Source organism: Asparagus officinalis, chromosome 2 (genome assembly GCF_001876935.1).
Source record: "Asparagus officinalis chromosome 2, Aspof.V1, whole genome shotgun sequence".
NCBI classification, from domain to species: Eukaryota; Viridiplantae; Streptophyta; class Magnoliopsida; order Asparagales; family Asparagaceae; genus Asparagus; species Asparagus officinalis.
Genome location: NC_033795.1, coordinates 40,241,693 through 40,263,826, shown reverse-complemented (window position 1 = coordinate 40,263,826; position 22,134 = coordinate 40,241,693). Strand labels below are relative to the sequence as shown.

Here is a 22,134-nt window from a genome sequence, read left to right as displayed (position 1 = left end):
TTTTAGACAGAAGGTCTATTGTAAAGGGTAACCACTTAATATCCCAGGTTTTAATTAAGTGGAAGCAACGCTCTTCATTAGATTCTACTTGGGAGTCTTATTGGGATTTGGTTAAACGTTTTCATGCTTTTGACCTTGAGGCAAGGTCAAATTTAAGTGGGGGGAATTGTCAGGAACTGCAGTCAAACGAAGAGCTGAAGACTGCGCACAAGCATGACAACACTGGCATTACATGAGGAGCTGAAGCTGAATATATGTAGAGGAAGGGGTAATGTGCAAAGACACACCATGGCATGTGCTTATGACAAGGGATTGCAGAATTCAGTTGGACAATTACAAGTTGTTAGTTAGTTAAGTTTGTTTGTTAGTAGTTAATTCTGTTTGTGATCTGTTTTTACTGTTTGTGCACGTGCACATGTAACCAGTAATGAATCAGTGAAGAGTATTGTATTGGAGAGGGTATAAACGAGAAGTTGTAATACTGAAAACATTATGAAGGAATAAGAATTGTTTTCTTCTTCTCAGTTTCATCTTAAATCTCTATGTTCTTATTTTCTCAACCCTCACAATCTTCTTCACAAATTCCCTGTCATTAGTGTAATTTTGAACTAGCCATGGCTAGAAATAGCAGTTCCAAGTTCAACAGAGGAACTAGATCCTCTCAAAAGTAGAAAATAAATAAAATCGAACCATTCATGCTACCGAGACAAGTACCACTTGGTTACTCGCTAATATAGATATCAAATCTATAACCAAACATGAGTCTGCCAAGTTTGGATTTGGATTCACTAAGATCCAAGAATGGCCCTGATCAAATCTGAATCCAATTTTAGATCCCAAGTCTGGCCAGATTTCATCAATCATAGAAAGTACTTCAAGACAGAAACAGATTTTCTGCCTGCACATCAAATCCGGTTATTGAATTATGCAAGGGTATGTTTGTTCAAGAAAACATGTGCATGTTTTAGCCCCCGTCTTGATACAAAATTATATTTTCTGAGACTCTGGCAATTTTGTTACAGGACATCTTATCTCTCAGATAAACAATCACAAAATTTCAGATTCATTACAATTCACTAATGGGAGACTTCCCTTAGGTGAAGCACCCAAAGTATATAAAAGCCCGGGTGGTTTAAGCAACCCCTTGCATGCAACAATATTTTAAAAAATAAAATAAAGTTTGGAAAATAAATAACCTTTTGAATATATCAGGCAAGTTGTTGTCGGTCATTTTCTGAACCATTAGTCCGAGGCATGCGCCACTTGCTTACACGCTCTCGTGCAACAGCTACCTGCAAGTAAATCAAATTTAACATAGGGGTGGTAAACGATCAAATCGAATCGAATACTAAAATATTTGTATTTGTATTTGTTTAAAATTATCGAATTCGAATGCGGACTCTAATATTTATATATGGAGTTTTTCGAATTCAAACTCGAATATTTGGTATTTGATAAATATTCATTAATATGCACGAATAATTATAAAATATCAAAGTATATTTATTCCGCTAAAGAATTTGATTTTCAAATAGTATTTAAATTCATAAAAAAATTATTCCTTCACAATATATGATGTATATATATTTAAATCAAAATTTTTGTTAGAAAACAGATTTATAATCATGTAAGTCTTAAAACCAGTACATAAAACTTAAGTAAAATGGTAACTCTGTTAAAAATATGACGTCATATGTGCAATAATATAAATAACAAGTGATCAAAATTTAAACGAATATTTGATGGACAAACAAATTGAATATACATCTGGTTAAATTCTATTCGTTAGTAAACTCGAATACTAAAAAATATTTGTTTGGTGGTAAATGAACTACCGAATATGATCGAATAGTTACTCGAACGATTATCGAACTATTTATTAATTATTTGGTTCATTTCCACCCATAATTTAACAATTACACAATTTTATAAGAAAATTGTGGTCTGAAAATAGTCATAAATGTATGCATAATTTGAAAGCCAAATTCTAAACTCAACTAAGAGCTCCAGATATAGATAATTTCAAATTCAGAGACAATTATAAGTAATTTGTTTTGAACCAGTTTTCAAATTCTACAAACTATAACAAAACCTTCAACCCAAATTTTTCGGGTAGCCTAGATTAATACTTCCTTTTTTTTTGGTCAATGAAGTAATTTTATTCATTCACCAAATTGAAAAAGTTAGTACATCAAGATCTCTTCAAAGAGAAACTAACAAAAACTTCTAACAACAATTATATCTAACTTTTACAAAGATAGAATCCAATCTCTATTTTCAGCTGAAATAGGATTGTTCATGTAAATGGTTAAGATATCAATTTTGATATTCCGAACCACTTGAACTGTGCCTCTTGTTTTCTGCTGAAAGAACCTGAGATTCCTTTCCCTCCAGATGCTGTATATGGTTGCCGATATTGCCATCCTCTTCATATTCTGTTTTAAACCATTGCCTCTCAACTTGGTATTAAACCAGTCCATCAGTGTATCATATCCCACTCACAGGCTTGCCATTCAAACTTAAGTCAGTCCATGATAGATAACCACACTTCCTTTGAAAAAGAACAGGTAAAAAACATGTGATTCCTGCACTCATGAGTGATCGAACACAGATAACATGTATTTGTGTTAATAATTCCTCTTTTCATCAATCTATCTTGAGTAAGAAGTCTGTTCTGTGTCGCAAGCCAAAACACAAATGTATTCTTTGGGTAATTCATCTTCCCCCATACTGTCTTGAACCAGGGCACCTCTGAGTAAATGGGGAGAAATTTGCATAAACTGCAGACAACTAAATTTTTGATTTCTTATAGCAGGAACTTAGGATTTGTATCAAGTTGTCTACACCTCCACAATCATCCAAAGCTTTATTCCTGATTTTGATTAGCTGTTTCCAACACTAGGAATCTCCTGTTCTTGCATTAACACGCCAGATATCTGAGTGTTTTAAGTAGTGTCCATGAATCCATTTTACCCACATCACTTCCTTGCTGATATGAATATATCATAAGCTTATTAAAGCTGTTACCAAGTTCCAAATAGAAGCAGAGAATACACTCAAGCCACCTTGTCTTTTTCCACTGCAAACTTTATCCCATGATACCAATGGAACACTACAAGAATTTTCAGATTTACCCCATAAGAACTTCCTGCATAACTCATCAATTTTCTGGGTAATTCTAACAGGAAGTATGAAACTTGATGTCCAAAAGTTTTGTATACCAAGAATCACACTTTTAATTACTTGAAGTCTCCCTGCATAGGATAGGTTATTATGTTTCAACCACTTATGAAACTGGCTTGATATTTTTTCAAAAAGTGGATTGCAATCCTCACTTGTAAGTCTTTTACTAATCAGTGGTACCCCCAGATATCTGAAAGGAATTGTGCCTTCAGTGAAGCCCAAGAAACTATGTATAGCCTCTTTGACAGAATCATTCACCCCACCATAGTATATAGAACATTTATCCATATTTGCTTCCAAACCAGTGGTCTCACTGAAATCCTTAATGCATTGATAAACTTTTGAACCGAATACAAGTCCCCTTTGACAAAGAGAAGCAGATCATCCGCAAAAATAAGATGTGAAATTTTTGAGCTTATTACACTTAGGATGATATCTGAAAAGCCTGTCACTTTTTAAAAGGTCCAATTTTCTCAACAAGTATTACATGCCCAAAATGAATAGGTATGGAGATAGGGGATCACCCTGCCTTAACCCTCTTTTTCCTTCAAAATATCCATGAAATGAACCATTCAGAGAAACAAAGTACTTAGGAAAAGATATGCAAGCCATGATCCATTTAATCATTACTGTAGGGAACCACAGCCCATGAAGCATTTCTTTCAAAAAGTTCCAGTTAATTGTATCAAAATCTTTCCTAATATCAATATTCATCATGATTCTTGGTGAGATGTTCTTCTTGGTATAATTTTTTGCAAGCTCATGAGCCAAGAAAATGTTGCTAGTAATTTGCCTTCCCTTGACAAAGGCACTTTGTGCCTCATTTACAATGCACCCCATAATTGGTTTAATTCTATTTGCTAAAATCTTGGATATGAATTTATAGAGGCGGTTGCAATAGGATATAGGTCTGAACTCTGAGGGTGATTTAGGACATTTTACCTTTGGTATTAGAGTGATGGAAGTAGAGTTGACTATTCCCAACATTTTTCCATTCTTGAAGAAGTCTAGAATAGATGCAGATACCTCCTCCCCAATCACAGGCCAAGCTGATTTGTAGAATGCTACCCTATATCCATCAGGGTCTGGAGTCTTATTATCATCCATGGAAAAAAATAGCACTTTTTATTTCTTCTTTCAAAACTGGTCTGGAAAGGAAATTGGCTTGTGATTCAGTTAAGCATGTCCCGGCTTTGATGACCTGAATGTTAAGTAAAAGAGTGACTGTGGATGCCCCCATCAAGCCTTTATAATAAGACACCAGTTCATTGGCAATCTCTTCTTGATCAGATATTCTTTGTCCCAAGTTGTTATAGAGCACCAACACTTTGTTATGATGTCTATTTGATTTTATCCTTGATGGAAAAAATTAGTGTTCCTATCCCCTTGAACACTCCCTTTAATCCTAGCTTTTGGTTGTAAAAAAGAAAGTTCACAATCTTGAAGCTTGTTGAATTTAGCAATACACTCTTTTTCCTCTTTGATGAATTCTGGATTGAGAGGACTAATCTGCAGGTTTTCTTGAGCTTCTTCAAGTGCAAACTTAACTCTTTGAACTTGCTCACTGATATTGTAATTAATGCTTCTTGTTAATGTCTTTAAGAGCTCCTCTTAATTGCTTAAGCTTTTTGCAAACTGAGTACATTTTATACCCATCAATCTTTGTTTGCCAAATTGTTGTAACATTTGGAAGAAAACTAGCATTCTTTATCCACATAATAAAAAATTTGAAAGGTTTCTTTCCACCTGGACACTCATCAAACAAAGATACTAATGCAGGGGAATGATTAGAAAAGTTAGGAAGTAAGAATTCAACCTGACTAGATGTGTGCAAGTGAATCCAAGCATCATTCACCAGAGCCCTATCCAATCTACTCCACACCCTTGAATCTTGATCTTGTTTATTGTTCCAAGTATAAAAACAACCAGTTGTTTTTAAATGATTTAAATTACAATCTTCAATAAATTCTCTAAGATCCTTTGTGTCAGCTTCAGAAAGAATGGAGCCACCTAGCTTTTCTTCATTACTGATAACAGTGTTGAAATCACCACATAAGAGCCAAGGTTCATTTCCAATGGATTGTTAAAGCATCTTCAATTCCATCCATAAATCCTTCCTTCCTTGCATTTGGTTCAGACCATATATTGAAGTGATAACACAGTCCATTCTCCCATCCAAGGATTTTACTTTGCATGTGATACTTTGATTTGATTTCTTGATAATTTGAATGTCAAGTAAATTTGGATCCCACATAATTAACATCCTAGTTTTCCATGATTACTGACATTAGATAGCCAATTCCAGTTTTTTGCAATTTTCTTTGCTACATCCTTCAGTCTGGTTTCTCTATTCTTTGTTTCAAGCAAAGCTATGTAAGAAAGATGATACTGAGATAAGAATAGCTTCACCAAGTGCTGTTTAGAGGATTTATTTAATCCTCTAACATTCCGAAATGATATATTCATTGAGTTAACTATTACCATACCTTCTTAATTGCTTTTAATTAAGTTCTCTAAGGCCTGTCGTTGGTCTTCCTTGTCTCCATTAACTGTAATCTTACATTTAGTGACTCAATTGTACATGACCAAGCCATTTCAATTGATTCAACCATTTTATAGCCATAAGTTTGTCATAACATTATCATCTCTGCTACACCGATCAGCTGTGAATTCCACACTATGTTTATTGTTTTTTAGGGTAACCTGTGCTTATTGGCAGATAAAAAAATTTATTCTAACTACTTCTACCTAAGTCTTAGCGATTTAACTTGCATAGAGAAGTTTATCAGTATATGTATACACAAAGAAACCCATACCTAATTCCTTCGTAGACAGGACATGGATAAAGAAAACAACAAGACCATAAAAAAAAAAGGAATAAGCAGTAAATTAGTTTTAAGTATTTGGTTGGAGAAAGGTTGAAAACACAAAGGTGAATCTGGATCAAGTTTTGCTAGGATCAGAAGGTTGAACAACATAAAGGCAACAACCGGAAGAAGACATTAGTGTTCCGCTTCGTGTGCATCTGGATCAAACGTTTAACATGTAAAGTGTACATAGAATTATGCAATTTCTAATTAATTAACTTCACATGTATGTCCAGAATACCCCATAGCCACTAGTCGAGCTTTAAGCTGAACGAATGAGTAACCAGTATTCAGTTTAGTTCGACAGCCAACCAATTTAATTATTTTGGTGAAATTGAATTACGGTTTTCCTTTGCGTAACCATGTCTACTTGTTTTCATATCCGTGATTAGTAAACAGATGCGAATATATAAATACCATATCTGACCCATATTTGATCTGTTTAATAATTATTAATTTATATATTTATTCATGTTGGTCAAATATTGGCTGCCACCGAAAGCTTCAGCCACTTTTTGACAAAAATGAAAAAGCCACCGAAAGCTTCAGCTATTTTTGTTGACAAAAGAGAAAGGCAGGAGCAAAAGTAAAAAATGGGAGGAAGAAAAAAATAAGAAGGGAGGAGCTTCTGCACTTATAAATAGGGTCCCCCTCTTCCCTTATTTCATCATCCTTTCAACTGCTAAGAAACAATCAAGGGTCAGTAAGAAATTATGTAGAGAGGCTAAGAGAGAGTACTGAGCCAGAGAGAACTCAGTGAGTGAAAAACAGAGAGAGAGAGTACTCAGTGAGAAAGAGAGTACTGAGCCAGAGAGAACTCAGTGAGTGAAAAACAGAGAGAGAGAGTACTCAGTGAGAATATCAGAGCAATATTCAGAGTGCTTGTAATTTTCCCCCTTTCAGTATAAGATCTGCAGCAGCCCGTGGATATAGGCAATTTTGTGCCGAACCACGTAAATCTTGCGTGTCCCCCAATTTTGTGCATTTTATTTTCGCTCTCTTAAATCTGGCACTAGGGAAATTTGGGTAATTTTCCAACAATTGATATCAGAGCTCTGGTTGTGACGTCTGTCAAATTTCTGTAAGGTTACTATTCATGTGAATAGTAAATTTCGTGAATAGTGGAATTTTGCCGGCGGTACTGACTTGTCGGCAGAGGTATCTTAATACAAGGTGGTTCGCAGAAATTGTCAGAAACGATCTAGAGAAAATCAGATTCGAGTAGGAGCGATGGCTGCAGACGAAGGGAAGGTGAAAATTAAGAAGTTCGATGGTGCGGACTTCGGCTTTTGGAAAATACAGATCGAAGATTATCTGTACCAAAAGAAACTGTATCAACCTCTCTCGGGAAAGAAGCCAGATGATATGAAGGATGAAAAGTGGGCTCTCCTCGACAGACAAGCCCTTGGAGTTATCCGATTGACGCTATCCCGCAACGTTGCCTTCAACATAGCAAAGAAAAAGACCACGACGGGTCTTATGGCGGCTCTCTGCAGCATGTACGAGAAGCCCTCTGCCTCAAACAAAGTTCACTTGATGAGGCGGCTGTTCAATTTGCGAATGACGGAAGGCGCATCGACAGCTCAACATCTCAATGAACTCAACATAGTCACAACCCAGTTGAGTTCAGTTGGGATTGAATTTGATGAAGAAGTACGAGCATTGATACTTCTTTCTTCTCTACCAGAAAGCTGGAACGCTACAGTCACAGCTGTGAGTAGCTCATCGGGAAGTAACAAGTTAAAGTTCGATGACGTTCGTGATCTGATTCTTAGTGAAGAAATTCGGCGGAGAGAATCAAGTGAAGCTTCAACCTCCTCAGCTTTACACACGGAGTCTAGGGGAAGAACTTCAGAAAGAATTTCAAATCACAGCAGATCAAAATCTAGAAGGAGCAAATCTAGATCAGGAAAGAAAGACTTCAAGTGCTACAATTGTGGCAAGAAGGGTCATTTCAAAAGGGAGTGCCGGGCACCGAAGAAAAACACCGGCGCACAGGAGTCTGCCAACGTGACCGAGGAAGAAGGTGATGCTATGATTCTAAGCGTCAACAGTCCGATTGAATCATGGATTCTTGATTCAGAGGCATCTTTTCATTCCACTCCATGCCGAGAAATCATGGAAAACTACGTCAGCGGTGATTTCGAAAAGGTACATCTAGCAGATGATGAAACCTTGAAGATTGTTGGCAAGAGAGACATCCGATTAAAATTACCAAATCAGACCACATGGAAGCTGCAAGGAGTGAGACATATTCCTGGTCTTAGAAGAAATTTGATCTCTGTGGGACAGCTTGATGGAGAGGGTTATTGTACAACCTTCTCGGGGCATGAATGGAAGATTACCAAAGGAGCACTCGTCATTGCTCGAGGTAAGAAAAGTGGTACTCTCTATATAACCTCTAACTTAGAGAATATCATTGCAGTAACAGATGCAGATGAAAAATCAAACCTATGGCACCAAAGGCTTGGCCATATGAGCGAGAAAGGGATGAAGACACTTCTGTCAAAAGGGAAGCTACCGGATCTGAAGAATGTAGATGTCGGCCTATGCGAGGATTGCATCTTTGGCAAACAGAAGAAAGTCAGTTTTGCAAAGATTGGCAAGACACCCAAGACAGAAAGGTTAGAATTGATTCATACCGACGTATGGGAACCATCTCCAGTTTCATCTCTTGCAGGCTCACTGTACTATGTCACCTTCATTGATGATTCTACAATGAAGGTGTGGGTCTATTTTCTAAAGAAGAAATCAGAAGTCTTTGATACCTTCAGAAAATGGAAGGTCATGGTGGAAAATGAAACTGGTTTGAAGATAAAGAAGTTGAGGTCAGACAATGGAGGAGAGTACAAAGACAGTAGATTCAAAGAGTTTTGCGCAAACAGCAGGATCAAGATGGAGAAAACAGTTCCCATGACACCGCAGCAGAATGGCGTAGCAGAACGCATGAATAGAACTTTGAATGAACGTGCCAGAATCATGAGGATACATACCGGCTTGCCCAAGTTTCTATGGGCTGAAGCTATCAATACCGCAACCTACCTAATCAATCGCGGTCCCTCTGTTCCCTTGGATGGTGGAATACTGGAAGAAACTTGGAGCAGAAAAGAGGTAAACCTTTCACATTTAAGAATCTTTGGTTGTATCTCTTATGTACACATAGATTCTGCTGAAAGAAGTAAACTTGATGCCAAATCTAACAAATGTGTTTTTGTTGGTTATGGTGGTGATGAGTTTGGTTACCGATTTTGAGACTATGAAAATCGGAAGATCATCAAAAGCAGAGATGTTATATTCAATGAGAATGTGATGTACAAAGACAGATCAATTGCAGAATCAAGTAGCTCCAGTACAAAAGCTGAAATAAAAGAATTTGCTGAATTTGAGGAGATTTCTGAAAAAGATGTTCAGACTAGCCCTGAAGCAGTTCAAGAAGAACCAAGCACGCCAGAAGTGAGACGCTCCTCCAGAATTCCTAAGCCAACCTAACGTTATTCGCCTTCTTTGCACTATCTATTGCTGACTGACAGTGGTGAATCAGAGTGTTATGATGAAGCAATGCAGGTGGAGGATTCAGTCAAGTGGGAGTCTGCTATGCAAGATGAGATGGACTCGCTCATGTCAAATCAGACATGGGACTTAGCTGAATTACCACAAGGTAAGAAAGCTCTTCATAACAAATGGATTTACGGGATCAAAGAAGAGCATGATGGGAACAAGCGCTACAAGGCAAGATTGGTTGTCAAAGGCTTTCAGCAAAAGGAAGGTATTGACTATAATGAAATTTTCTCCCCGATCGTGAAACTGACTACAATCAGACTGGTGTTAAAAATTATAGTTGCTGAGAATTTACATCTTGAGCAATTAGATGTAAAAATAGCTTTCTTTCATGGTGATTTGGAGGAGGAGATTTATATGAAGCAACCAGAAGGCTTCATAAAGATAGACAAGGAAAATCTAGTATGCCGTTTGAAGAAAAGCTTGTATGGATTAAAACAAGATCCCAGACAGTGGTACAAGAAATTTGACAACTTCATGGGCAACAACGATTTCACTAGATGTCAAGCAGATCATTGTTGCTATCTCAAGAGGTTTGACAATAGCTTCATTATTTTATTGTTATATGTTGATGGCATGCTCGTTGCAGGATCAGATCTGCAAGAGATTATAAATTTGAAGCAGAAATTGTCAAAGCAGTTCGCAATGAAAGATCTTAGAGCCACAAAGCAGATTCTTGGAATGAGGATCAAGAGAGACACGAAGTCTGGGATATTGATGTTATCATAGGCTGAGTACATCAACAAAGTACTCTCCAGGTTTAATATGCAAGATGCTAAACCAGTGGGTACACCTTTAGGTGTTCATTTCAGACTTTCTAAAGAACAGTCACCGAAGACAGAGGAAGAGCGTGCACATATGGTGAAGGTCTCGTACACCTGATGTATGCCATGGTTTGTACAAGACCAGATATTGCTCAAGCAGTGGGAGCTGTTAGCAGGTACATGAATGATCCGTGCAAGGTACACTAGGAAGCAGTCAAATGGATCCTCAGATATCTACGGGCACCACAGGTAAAGCACTTTGTTTCAAAGGTGGAGATACAATACTAACAGGCTATGTAGATGCTGATCTAGTAGGAAATGTTGATATCAGAAAGAGCACTACAGGATATGTATATACTCTAGGAGGTACTGCAGTGAGTTGGACTTCTTAATTGCAGAAGATAGTTGCTCTCTCCACAACTGAAGCAGAATATGTCGATGTTACAGAAGCCAGCAAGGAAATGGTGTGGCTTCAAAGTTTCTTGGATGAATTAGGCAAGAAACAAGAAAACAATGCTTTATACTGCGACAGTCAAAGTGCTATTCATCTAGCGAAGAATCCGTCTTTTCATTCCAGAACGAAGCACATACAGATGCGGTATCATTTTATCCGGTCACTTCTGGAAGATGGAATTTTAAAGCTTGAAAAGATCAGTGGAGCTTAAAATCCGGCAGACATGCTGACAAAGACGGTGACTATTAACAAACTGAAGCTGTGTTCAGCTTCAGTTGGCCTGCAATAGTATGAAGACCGGGAAGAGCTGCTGCATAGATCGAGGTGTGAAGACAGATTAAAATCAGTCTTCAAGTGGGAGATTGTTAGTCAAAGAATGTGTGCAGACCACCGAAAGCACACAAAAGAAAGTTTTTTTTTCAAACTTCTCATGCCACCGAAAGAGAAAGGCAGGAGCAAAAGTAAAAAATGGGAGGAAGAAAAAAATAAGAAGGGAGGAGCTTCTGCACCTATAAATAGGGTCCCACTCTTCCCTTATTTCATCATCCTTTCAACTGCTAAGAAACAATCAAGGGTCGGTGAGAAATTGTGTAGAGAGGCTAAGAGAGTACTGAGCCAGAGAGAACTCAGTGAGTGAAAAACAGAGAGAGAGAGTACTCAGTGAGAATATCAAGAGAGTACTGAGCCAGAGAGAACTCAGTGAGTGAAAAACAGAGAGAGAGAGTACTCAGTGAGAATATCAGAGCAATATTCAGAGTGCTTGTAATTTCTGAGTGAAAAACAGAGAGAGAGAGTACTCAGTGAGAATATCAGAGCAATATTCAGAGTGCTTGTAATTTCCCCCCTTTCAGTATAAGATCTGCAGCAGCCCGTGGATGTAGGTAATTTTGTGCCGAACCACGTAAATCTTGTGTGTCCCCCAATTTTGCGCATTTTATTTTCGCTCTCTCTTAAATCTGGCACTAGGGAAATCTGAGTAATTTCCCAACAATTCACTTACTATTTTGTAATATTGGAAGATGAAAGGCTGATAGGTCCATGGGGTTAACTACTTCACCCTCTATGCTAGTAGTTAATTATATGATTTTTTTTCCCCAGATGATTTATCTTCCTGTGTAGTAATAGTTTTAATGATGGGTTATTTTGATGTCATATACAAATAATCATTTACAAAGCTCACCTCCTATATGGAGAGATAGAACCTGATATACAAAGTTAACTTCATCTGCGATCTCAATTAGAATCGAACGAAAAGGGTCTTTTTAAATATTTACCTGCTTAGTCCAGTCTGTCTTTATGGTGATACAGACAAGTACTAGAGTTTGAATAGCTGTGCCAAGCAACATCCCAATCCAAATTCCCTGCAAAGTGGACACAAACTTTTTACACACTTATCCAATAGGACGAAACATCTCAATAGTGGTAGCTCTAAAGAAATGAGCGATACCTTAACATGCAAATCAAGAGCATAGCCCAACACAATTCCAACAGGAATTCCTATGATGTAGTAGCACGTTATGTTTACATAAGCTACTATCCCCTGCCAACCCGATCCAATTGCAACACCTGTAAATAACAATAATGGTTAAAAGACAAGTTATATACGAGAACTTCTAAAGTTAGTCCTTATTGTGATTTATGTACCTGAAAGAACTGGTTGAACGCTGTTAAGAAGTATGGAGAAAGCCAACAAAGGAGATAGATCGGCGACTGCTTTGACCACTTTCAAGCTATCTGTGAATATATAGGCAACTCTCCCCCGGAACAGAAGGAAAAGCACGAAAAGAACAGTTCCAATAATTAAGGATTGGAGAACCACATTAACAATTGCAAATTTTGCACGTTTTGCATTTCCTGCCCCAAGTTCATTTGCCACTCTCACACTGCAAAATTCGAAAAGCAATATATCAATCCAAGAAATATAAACGAATTGTTCGAGTAAAGGAAGAAAAATATGTAGTAACAATGTTCAGGTTTTTATTACACTTGTAAATGTTCCTGTTATGGTTTTTTTTTTTTCTATTCAATTTGAGGGACATAAAGAAAACTTAGAAGTATATATAGAATAATAACAATGAAAAGGATAAAAGGCAAAAGAAAGCATGTTAAATAAGCTTTGTTTCAAAGAGTACCCTGCGGCAGCCATGAAGCCAAAGGAAATCATCATCTCCCATCCATTAATGTTGAGGCTGTCGAGCAAAAGAGAAAATGTCAATGGAAAGCAAAAGAGAAAATGTCAATGGAAAAGAAAAGGGCAGCAATAAGACTTTAATAAGAAACAACTACAAATTTTAGAACAAAAATAAATGAAACATTATATGAAAACTACAAGTTTCAGGAATCATATTAGTACCATATGGAAAGTGCATCAAGAGCAACCTCTGCATTTCGCATATGTCCTGTTAGCAGGACCAATATTGTGTTGTACCAAAACTCCAAACTGAAAATAACAAATAAGCTTAAGTGAAAAACTGAAAAGAAATTGCATATAACTATAAAAAATTCTTCCATTTTGTTACATGACACCAAAACTTTTGAACAGTTCTATTCTAACTCGAGCTCCCTAATTCAAGGCTCTAGAGCATGTAGACCATTAGCGGGTGGACCCCACAAGTCAAGCTCTTCAGATATATTTGACCTAGGAAGTTTGAGTTAGAAAAGCTTTCTTCAAAAGATTTTTCGCCAAAAGAGCATGCAGTTTAAGGAAGGGTTAATTGCGGATAGGCCCCTTGTAGTGTTCTTGTTTTAAACTTACTACTACTCTACTTCTGTTGTCACTGATAGACGCCCTGGGTGAAAATATTTACTTTGTTACCCTCAGAGCAAGAGTGTACTCTTCTGTACAAATAGACACCATCTGGGGAATGACTAATAAAATGTTCACCCAGAGATTCTATCTGCAACAACAAAAATAGAGTAGTAATAAATTCAAAACAATGGTACTGCAGGGGATCTGTCCGCAATTAACCCTTAAAGCAACAACACGATAAGTCAAGAATTTGACTTTGAATACCAAAGCATGACACCAGATGATAAAGAGATCTTCATCATTGACCCAAGATCCTTAAATGCACTCGAAGAGAACCCCGTCCACGTCTGAGGACAACCTCCAAAGAATACAAACCCCAGCTGGCCTAACACAGGGATCCACATTGCCACTATCATCGAGCTCATTACACCAGCAAGCCCAAGCCCCAGCTTTACAGTCAGGAGCCAGGAGAGGCTAACATGGATAACAAGCGTCAAGAAAGCAAGATAACTGATGATTTGGTTCTTGCTCTGTGCCTGGAGGTACATCTGAAGGCTGAAGGACCACATATAGGAAAACACGAACGGGATGAACCACTTGGAGATTACTCCAGCCATTTTGGCAACTTCCTCGTCTTGACCGAGGAGAATGAGGAGTGGAGTTGAGAAGATGAATAGAGGAAGGATAACTAGGGTTGTTATGAATAAGATGATCCATGATCTTTGTAAGTAAACACCTAACATGTAGTATTGCTTTGCACCAAAAGATTGTCCGCAAAGAGTTTCAAGTGCACTTGCCATGCCCAACTGCAAAGTAGTAGTAGGAAGTGAGGTTACAAGCTGATTTATAATTTAAACAACATAGGCCATAAATTTTGAATCCACCAGAGAAAATATTTTCAGGGCACGAGCCATGGACTTATGTTCTCTAGAACTTAAACATATATAATATAATTGAGCACACATCTGAATAAATATATACATATGTCCAAGGAGTGTCCAAGGAGCGTCCAAGGAGCATGAGTAAGGTACGGGAAGTGTCAGACGCATGAGCGGAGCCCACATGAGGTGTCAGGGTAACTTCAGTTGGTTTCTGATTGGTACATTTCCGAAAAAAAAGAAGAAATGGAAAACAGTGTTTGAAAACCCATTTCAGGACATTTCAGAGGGTTTCCCGTATTTCCTTTATTTCGTTTGTTTCACATTGAAATCAAACAAATGGAAAATTCAGCCGTCGTTTCAATAGTGATTTCAGCATTTAAATATTGCTTTTTAATCCTACATTTTCATTTCTTGGGTTTGTTTGAACAAAAAAAAAAGAACTCAGCCGTCGTTTTAATAGTGATTTCAGCATTTAAATATTACCTTTTAATATTCATCCGCCGTTTCAACAGTGTTTTGGGCAATTAAATATTGCCCGATGTGACATTTCCACCCATTTCAGAGGGTTTTGGTATGAAATGGGTTTCCTCCAAAATCTGACGTGGTATCCTAAGTGGTACCCTCATTTCTTTAAATCACACAACGAAACAAACTTGTGATTTGGAAATCCCTTGAAACCAAAATCTGATGTGGCACTATTGACATTTCCCTAAATCCCATGTGGCACCCCATTTCCTCATTTTTTGGGCAAACAAACAGCCCCTAAAATCAATAGTTTTCAAAATATATTTATCTTCAATATTTTACCTTTTTGTCTTATATAGCAAAGAAAATTTTTACTCATTCCTTCAGTATAAGGTGGTTTTAGTTTCTAATATACTTTTCAAGAAAAAGGCAAGTTATTAGTCATTTAGGGAAGTGATAGAACTCTTGCCTTCCCATTGCGGCCCCTCTGCGTTATGGAAACCCCTCCCTCCCCTGTTGCTCCCCAAGGCCCTAAAATTCTTTACAGCCCATAATCTGCATTTGACAAATGCAGAGAGCCTGAGCTACACTCTTCGAAAGTCTTTCCGAACAACCTTAAAAATCCAAGAGTTGAAGAGTGCACTGATGGGTTTATTGTTACCTTGAGACCACCTAATACCACCCCCACAAAACGAGAAGCGCGCAATGCACCTGGTATATTGGATCAATAGTGCACCAAAGGGATATCATCCCTCATACGAATGCACATGCCCCCGACGTCCCAACATCCAAGAGTTGATATCACTTTGGTGCACTATTAATGCTATTAATGCTATGAACCATGTTGGCTGGATTGTTTCTCTAATAAGACCACCAAATTTAAGCACAACTCTTACTCCATAACTCCTGCAAATAGATAGAAGGCTAAATTGCATAAAGACGAAACTGCCCTGACAAGTAATATAAGAAGAGGTGGTTCTATTGTAATTTAAATCAACTTTAGTGTCATTCAACTATTCAAAAACAATAGATGACAGCTCACGTGGGTATATTCCCAGTGTATTCTAATAGCTATATGATGGTGGGCATCGATTTGCAACCTTTTCAAAACTTTAGGGTATTAATGTCCAGCATATTTTTAACTTTGGGGAATTTATTTGCAAGGTGCGGGAACTTCAGGTCATTTTTTTTTCGCAAGGTTTTAAAACAAATCAAGGTTACTTTTTTGCAATGTTAGGGGGTGTTTGGTTCAATTTCTAGAAATTATAGGAAATGTTTTCCACCTAAAATATGATTTCCTTGTATTTCTTAAAAAAATTATAGGAAAAGTTTTGAGAAATAAAAAAGTATCAATTTTCTTGTTTTTTGTACTTTGCTTGTTTGGTTCAAAACAAGAAAATAGCTCATAACTTTATAGAAAATAACAAGATTTGGTAGGTTTTTAATTAAATATGGTCAGGGGAGGATCTACATACAGTCCAGGGGGGGCCACGGCCCCCCAAAATTTGGGAAAAAAAATTAGGGTGCTCTATTCCTCAAGCCCCTTCAAAATTTTGGGGGAGAAAATTAGGGTGCTCTATTCCTAATTTGGGAAAAAAATTAGTTTGTGAATATTAATTATTTGAGGGGTTTTATGTATATATTAATAGTAAATACATTACCATGAGCAGCAACAAGATTAATAAAGGGGGTTTCATTGAAATTAGAAATTTATGAAGAGGTATTTAGCGAATGGTTATTCTTAAGGGGGTTTATTAATAAAGGGGGTTATTCTTAAGGGATTAATAAAGGGGGTTTCATTGAAATAGGAAAAGATAATGTATCTTCACCCCATCGTAATGCTGAAAAGGCATGTGAGGATTTGATGAACCAACCGCAGCATATATCAAGGCGATTCGACAACTTCAATGTTGAACAAGTTGCAACAAATCGTCTTCGGTTAAGAGCTCACGTACTTGTGGTGCGATTGCTTGCACTCCAAGGGATTCCGTTTAGAGGCCACGATGAGAAATCTAGTTCGTCCAATCGTGGCAATTTTCTTGAATTTTTGGATGTGCTGGCCATGGAGAATGACGAATTTTCAAAGGCAATTGCGAAAGCTCCCAAAATGCCAAATATACAACTCATGATATTCAAAAACAAATACTTCATGTGTTTTCACTGAGATTGAAAAATGCAATTCGTGAAGAAATTGGAGTTGCCAAGTATTGCATTATTGTTGATGAAGCCCGTGATGAGTCAAAAAAAAGAGCAAATGTCTATTGTGTTGCGGTTTGTGGACACTAATGGATTCATTCAAGAAAAGAGCATTATTGTCAAGTTTTATGCACAAGATTTTACAAGTGAAGAAAAAGAGAGTTTGAAGATGCAACTGAAACATTATGAGCATAATGTAGTCAAAGGGTCAGACTTCAAAACTCTTTCAACCATTTCTGAGTTGTGTCAATGGTTGGTAAAGACTAATAAATCTGCTACATACGACCTCATTTTTAGAGTGATCGTACTTGTGCAATATTTTGGAGATATTGATGTTGGCTATTCTAATCATTTTATTTGGGTTGTGGTATATCTCTTGTGAATAAAATTATATTAAGAAATTTTTTTATCTATCTTTTGTACGTGGCCCCCCCAGAACTAAAATCCTGGATCCGCCCCTGAATATGGTATGTGTCAGATTTCTGGTGATTTCCTCTCATTTTGAGAGGAAATTGCTTTTTGTAAAATTTGGTAGGTTTTGATATTTTATAGAAAATATTTCTGTAAATTTTTTGTTGAACCAAACACAATTTACAGAAATCTCTGGAAAACTTTTAATTACAAATTTGCCATTATCAGATGTTTTGAGAAAAGTTTTCTCAAAAAGTGTGCAACCAAACAGCCCCTTAGTGAAACAATAGGGCTTTTTTTTTTGCAATTTAGCCTAGATAGAATTATTACTCTTTCTCAATACAAACAACCAAGAAAACCTCAGTTAATTCTATATATTTACTATTAAGCTCTTCTAAAACTCTTAGCCCATAACTCTTGTTGCCCAAACTAGCACTTGTTTGTTTATCTAATAGTAAAAATAGAAGGAAAAGCTATTACGGTAATCCCACCATCAAATACTTTTTTTTTTTTTTAATATGAGCAGTCAAAGATTGCTCCTTACTGGGGCCTGGAGCGGTTGCGTGGTCGTGCATCCACTTTCGTCATCAAGCACAACAGCAAGATTCATTAAACATGGTCCCAATCGCAGGGCACCGCTTGAGGCCACAGATTGATATAAAAGGATAGGTATAGCTGACAGGTCTCTAAATCCCATAAATGGCGTGGACCAGGCTACCTCTCCCTTATTAATGTCTACGTGTCAACTGTTTGAACTGTCTTCTTCTTCTTCTTTTTACTTTTTTTTTTAAATTACCATAGTTGTTCGAAATTTAAAACTACCCACATCTTCTTCAGAAATAAGTATGCAATATTTTGATCCAAAGACCAGAACTGACTTAAAAAAAGAAAAGAAATATGCAAGCTAGATTTTATACAAATCAAAATCAAATGTAAATTAGTAAGGACGTTGAGGAACCTAAATATCATACGTATTAGAAATCTTAAGTCCCTTTTTTATGTTGTATCATCCTGAAATCACGGTGATGTACATTAATTCTAAGCCCAAAAATGAGGGCTTTCAGTTTTGGGTGTGCATAAATTAAGCAAAAAAAAAAAAAAATTAAAGAAAACCGCAAGCTTTTATACAAATTATAATGAAGTTGAGGGGAGCGCAAAAAGATAGTACAATCACGTGCTCTAAAAGAAAGCAGAAGTTTTGGGTCAAGAGAACTTAAAAAAATAAAAAAAGAAGAGAGAGGTATCAAGCAATCAGGATTCAAATTAGTAATGAAGTTGAGGATCAGAAAAGGTGATGAGCAGCAAATAAATCACCCATTTTCAGAACCCAAAACCCAAGTCCAAAATCAATACAAAATTTCCATAAAGAAGAAAAATTCAAATACGTTAATGGCTATGAAATCAAGAAAGGCAAATTAAAGAGAACGAACCAACAATCCATTGGCGAGGCGAAGGACGACGGTGCCCACAAGCGCATAGGCTGCCAGCTCTGTAGGACCGATATGACCGATAAATGCCTGGCTTATAACGCTGACGCCGAACGTCGAAAAGCGAGTAAAGATTGATGGAGCTGCAACTACCCATAACTTTTTGTTCTCATCCGCAAGCTTCTCCCTCAAGTTGATCTCCTCGTTGTTCTCTCCTTGCTCCTCTCTCTCTCTAGAGTGGAGAAGCTTGGCGCTGAGATTATCATCTCCCATTCTTTTTCTCTCTCCTTTCTTTTCTGGGGATGAAGAGACGTGTTGGGGGTTGTTGAGAGGGGCAACGAATGATGAAGAGAAGAGCAAGCGAGCGCTGTTGAAACTTGGGCAGCGAGATGCTGGTCAGGCGTCGCAACTACTTTGTTCTACGCTATTTAATCGATTGTTTGGAGTTTATATGGTTTGTTTGTTTGTTTGTTTTTATAACTCGGTCCGGAATCTAATCCCTGAAAGAGCCTGGTTGAATAGATGTTGGTTGTTAAAACTTTGGGATTTTTTTTTCTTTCCAAAGTGATAAGATGGAAGGAGGGAAAATAAAGGAGTGGAGGCAAATATATAATGTTTTTGGAGATTAGTAGACAGACTATAAGATGGAAATTTATTTCATCCTGTTTAAGAGTTTTTACTGCAGGCGTCTAAAAATGCTTATAAGTATTCGTACACAGCTCGAGATAGAGAGAAGATGACGAACGTCGTTATCCGAGTCTAGGAGGATTATCTGATGCCGACAAGTGTATGAACTGCAATGGCGAACCAACTGCGTTTCGTACGCTCACCGGCCACCTCCAATTGGCCGTCACGCTCGTTAGTCAGCTCGCACGCCCTAGTTAGCTCCAAGTGACCGAACACACTCGCCAGTCAGCTCGTGCGTGTCGGTCAGATCCAAAATATCCGACGTACTTGTCGGTCAGATCCAAAGTGTCTGACGTACTTGTCGATCAAATCCAAAGTGTCCGACGTACTTGTCGGTTAGATCCAAAGTGCCCGACGCGCTTGTCGGTCAGCTCCGAATACCGTAAAGAAGCTAACGAACACATGAAGCGAGTTAACGACGCATTCAAGCCAACAAGACGATCAAATACGCAAAACGGCAGAAAATACAAGTCCCGGAAAATCGGAAAATACCAAAAAGTTCAGGAAAGGCCAAACTTGCCACGCAAGCACGGGTCGGTCGCATCCGACCCGCGCAAGCGTGGGTCAGATCTTGCCGACCCCCCCCCTCCGGGTCATCAGGGCCCGTCGCGCAGTCCAGAGCCCGAAACTTGTTTTCGACGGTTTTAAAGCGGTTTTCGCGGGATTTATCTGTTCCATGGGTTCCCAACTGACTTGGTATCATCCACAAACATGGCTAGGCCATTATTGACTGAAAATATGATCAAATCCATCATTCTTATCCGAAAACCCCCAACTGAAGCCTATAAATACAGGCCTAGGGTTCATTTCACGGGGAGAGGATCAAGAGGGCGAAACGCTGCCGAATTGGAGAGTGGAGCCACGAATTTACAGCAAGGGTTAGCAGATCTTAGCGAGTTCATGTGCATAAAGAGTGGAGTTTGAGAGATCTGAGACACGTACCATATTCCTCCGGATTTAAGCTTAGTCTTAATCTCGCTTGGTCGAGATTATCTCTGCAGGGAATGCTTTCTTCGTGAAGTAAGAGCTTTGATCAACTTATTCTGTCAACCGGATCTGATCCGCGGCGGTCCACAGATATTAACGTCCCCGGCACAGACAAAGTTCTCACGCAAGCAGCGGGTGATAAATGGTCGTTACGCTGTTTGATAAGAGTTATACTTTTTATATTTTTATTGTATAAAGAGATCTTATAAAAAGATCGACCTTTTCTCGTTTATTTGAGTTTATTGTAACGACCAAAGTTGTAATAGATTCGATGACAATGAAAACATCAACTTTTGACCCAAACATTTACGAACGTAAAGGAAAGAGAATAGAATAGCTTTAAAATCAAATCTCAGATAAAGAGCAAAATCATCTGTACACATTAAAAATTTTATGATCAATTCCCCTCCATTACCGCCTGATTTCAGATGAACAAAATCAAACCATTTTGGATGTAAATTCTCGCCCCACCCCTCGAGAAAACTTGCAAATAGATTAAATGTTCATTTCACATCTCCTAACTTCTATTATTTTTCATCCAAAAGGGTAGAGATCTTCTATATCCTTAGTTGTAGAGAGCCTCTACAACTCATGAATCACATCTCCTTAAATCTATAGACCCAATAGATGATAGTCTCGATTTAAATTATAAAAAATTATTTTAATTGTAAGACTCACTGAATCAACCAATACTATTAACAATCCAAACAGATTAACTTTAACAATATTGAAACCCCTTAAGTTTTTCCCTCTCTTCTAAGAAACCCCCACGTCCTCTTTGAAGGTTTCACAAAAACTTAAAAACCCGATATTTCTTTAGACTATGCTCTCCCCGATCTAATTTGTTTTCAAGTAAGTTTATCAAACCTTGACATTGCAAAGTGAGTCTAGGCCTGTAAAATTAACAAAGAAAAAGATAGATAGAAAGTTGAAGAAACTACGTGAGAATCTTTAAGGCTCCGTTTGGATACCATTGTGTTTTACTTGTTTTCATGGTGTTTTTGTCAAAAATAAAACATCATGCGTTTGAAAACCATGATGTTTTTTTAGCTAAATCATCATCAAAACAAAAACAAAACACTTATTTCAAAACACCTTTTAGGTGTTTTAAGTTTGGTGTTTTAGGTTTGAGTTTAAGAATGTGTTAATATAACATCTAACATAATATATTTAATATAATTATTATAGAGTTATTATCAACATTCTTATTATATTATACTATAATATACTATACTATATTATAGTTAATTTAATATATTAGTAATATTTTTTAAATAATATAAAATAATAATAAATAAAATATTTTATATAATAATATAGTAACATATTAATTATGAAATATTATATAATAGTAACATATATAATAATAATATAACAATATAATAATATTATAATAACATATTATATAGTAAATATAATATAATATATAAAATATTATTATATTATGCAATAAATAATATAATTTATTATAAGGGGCTGTTTGGTTTGTTTCCTAGATATAGGAA

General features: G+C 37.2%; 1 protein-coding gene across 2 annotated transcripts in view; it reads right to left on the bottom strand.

Moving 5' to 3' along the window:
• The window catches only part of LOC109830691 (protein DETOXIFICATION 21-like), a 30,684-nt gene extending 11,158 nt beyond the window's left edge, over positions 1-19,526 (bottom strand). The window contains exons 1-8 of one of the 2 annotated variants that reach the window (XM_020398045.1): positions 18,959-19,526; positions 13,840-14,381; positions 13,180-13,266; positions 12,959-13,015; positions 12,471-12,709; positions 12,274-12,392; positions 12,101-12,187; positions 1,197-1,292 (exon numbers count right to left, since the gene is read on the bottom strand). In XM_020398045.1, the coding sequence (XP_020253634.1) occupies positions 1,209-1,292; positions 12,101-12,187; positions 12,274-12,392; positions 12,471-12,709; positions 12,959-13,015; positions 13,180-13,266; positions 13,840-14,381; positions 18,959-19,228 (1,485 nt within the window). In that variant the 5' untranslated portion in view covers positions 19,229-19,526 and the 3' untranslated portion in view covers positions 1,197-1,208. Of the gene's footprint in view, positions 1-976; positions 1,293-12,100; positions 12,188-12,273; positions 12,393-12,470; positions 12,710-12,958; positions 13,016-13,179; positions 13,267-13,839; positions 14,382-18,958 lie in introns of those variants that run through there. The other variant, XM_020398044.1, reaches the window with a different exon arrangement.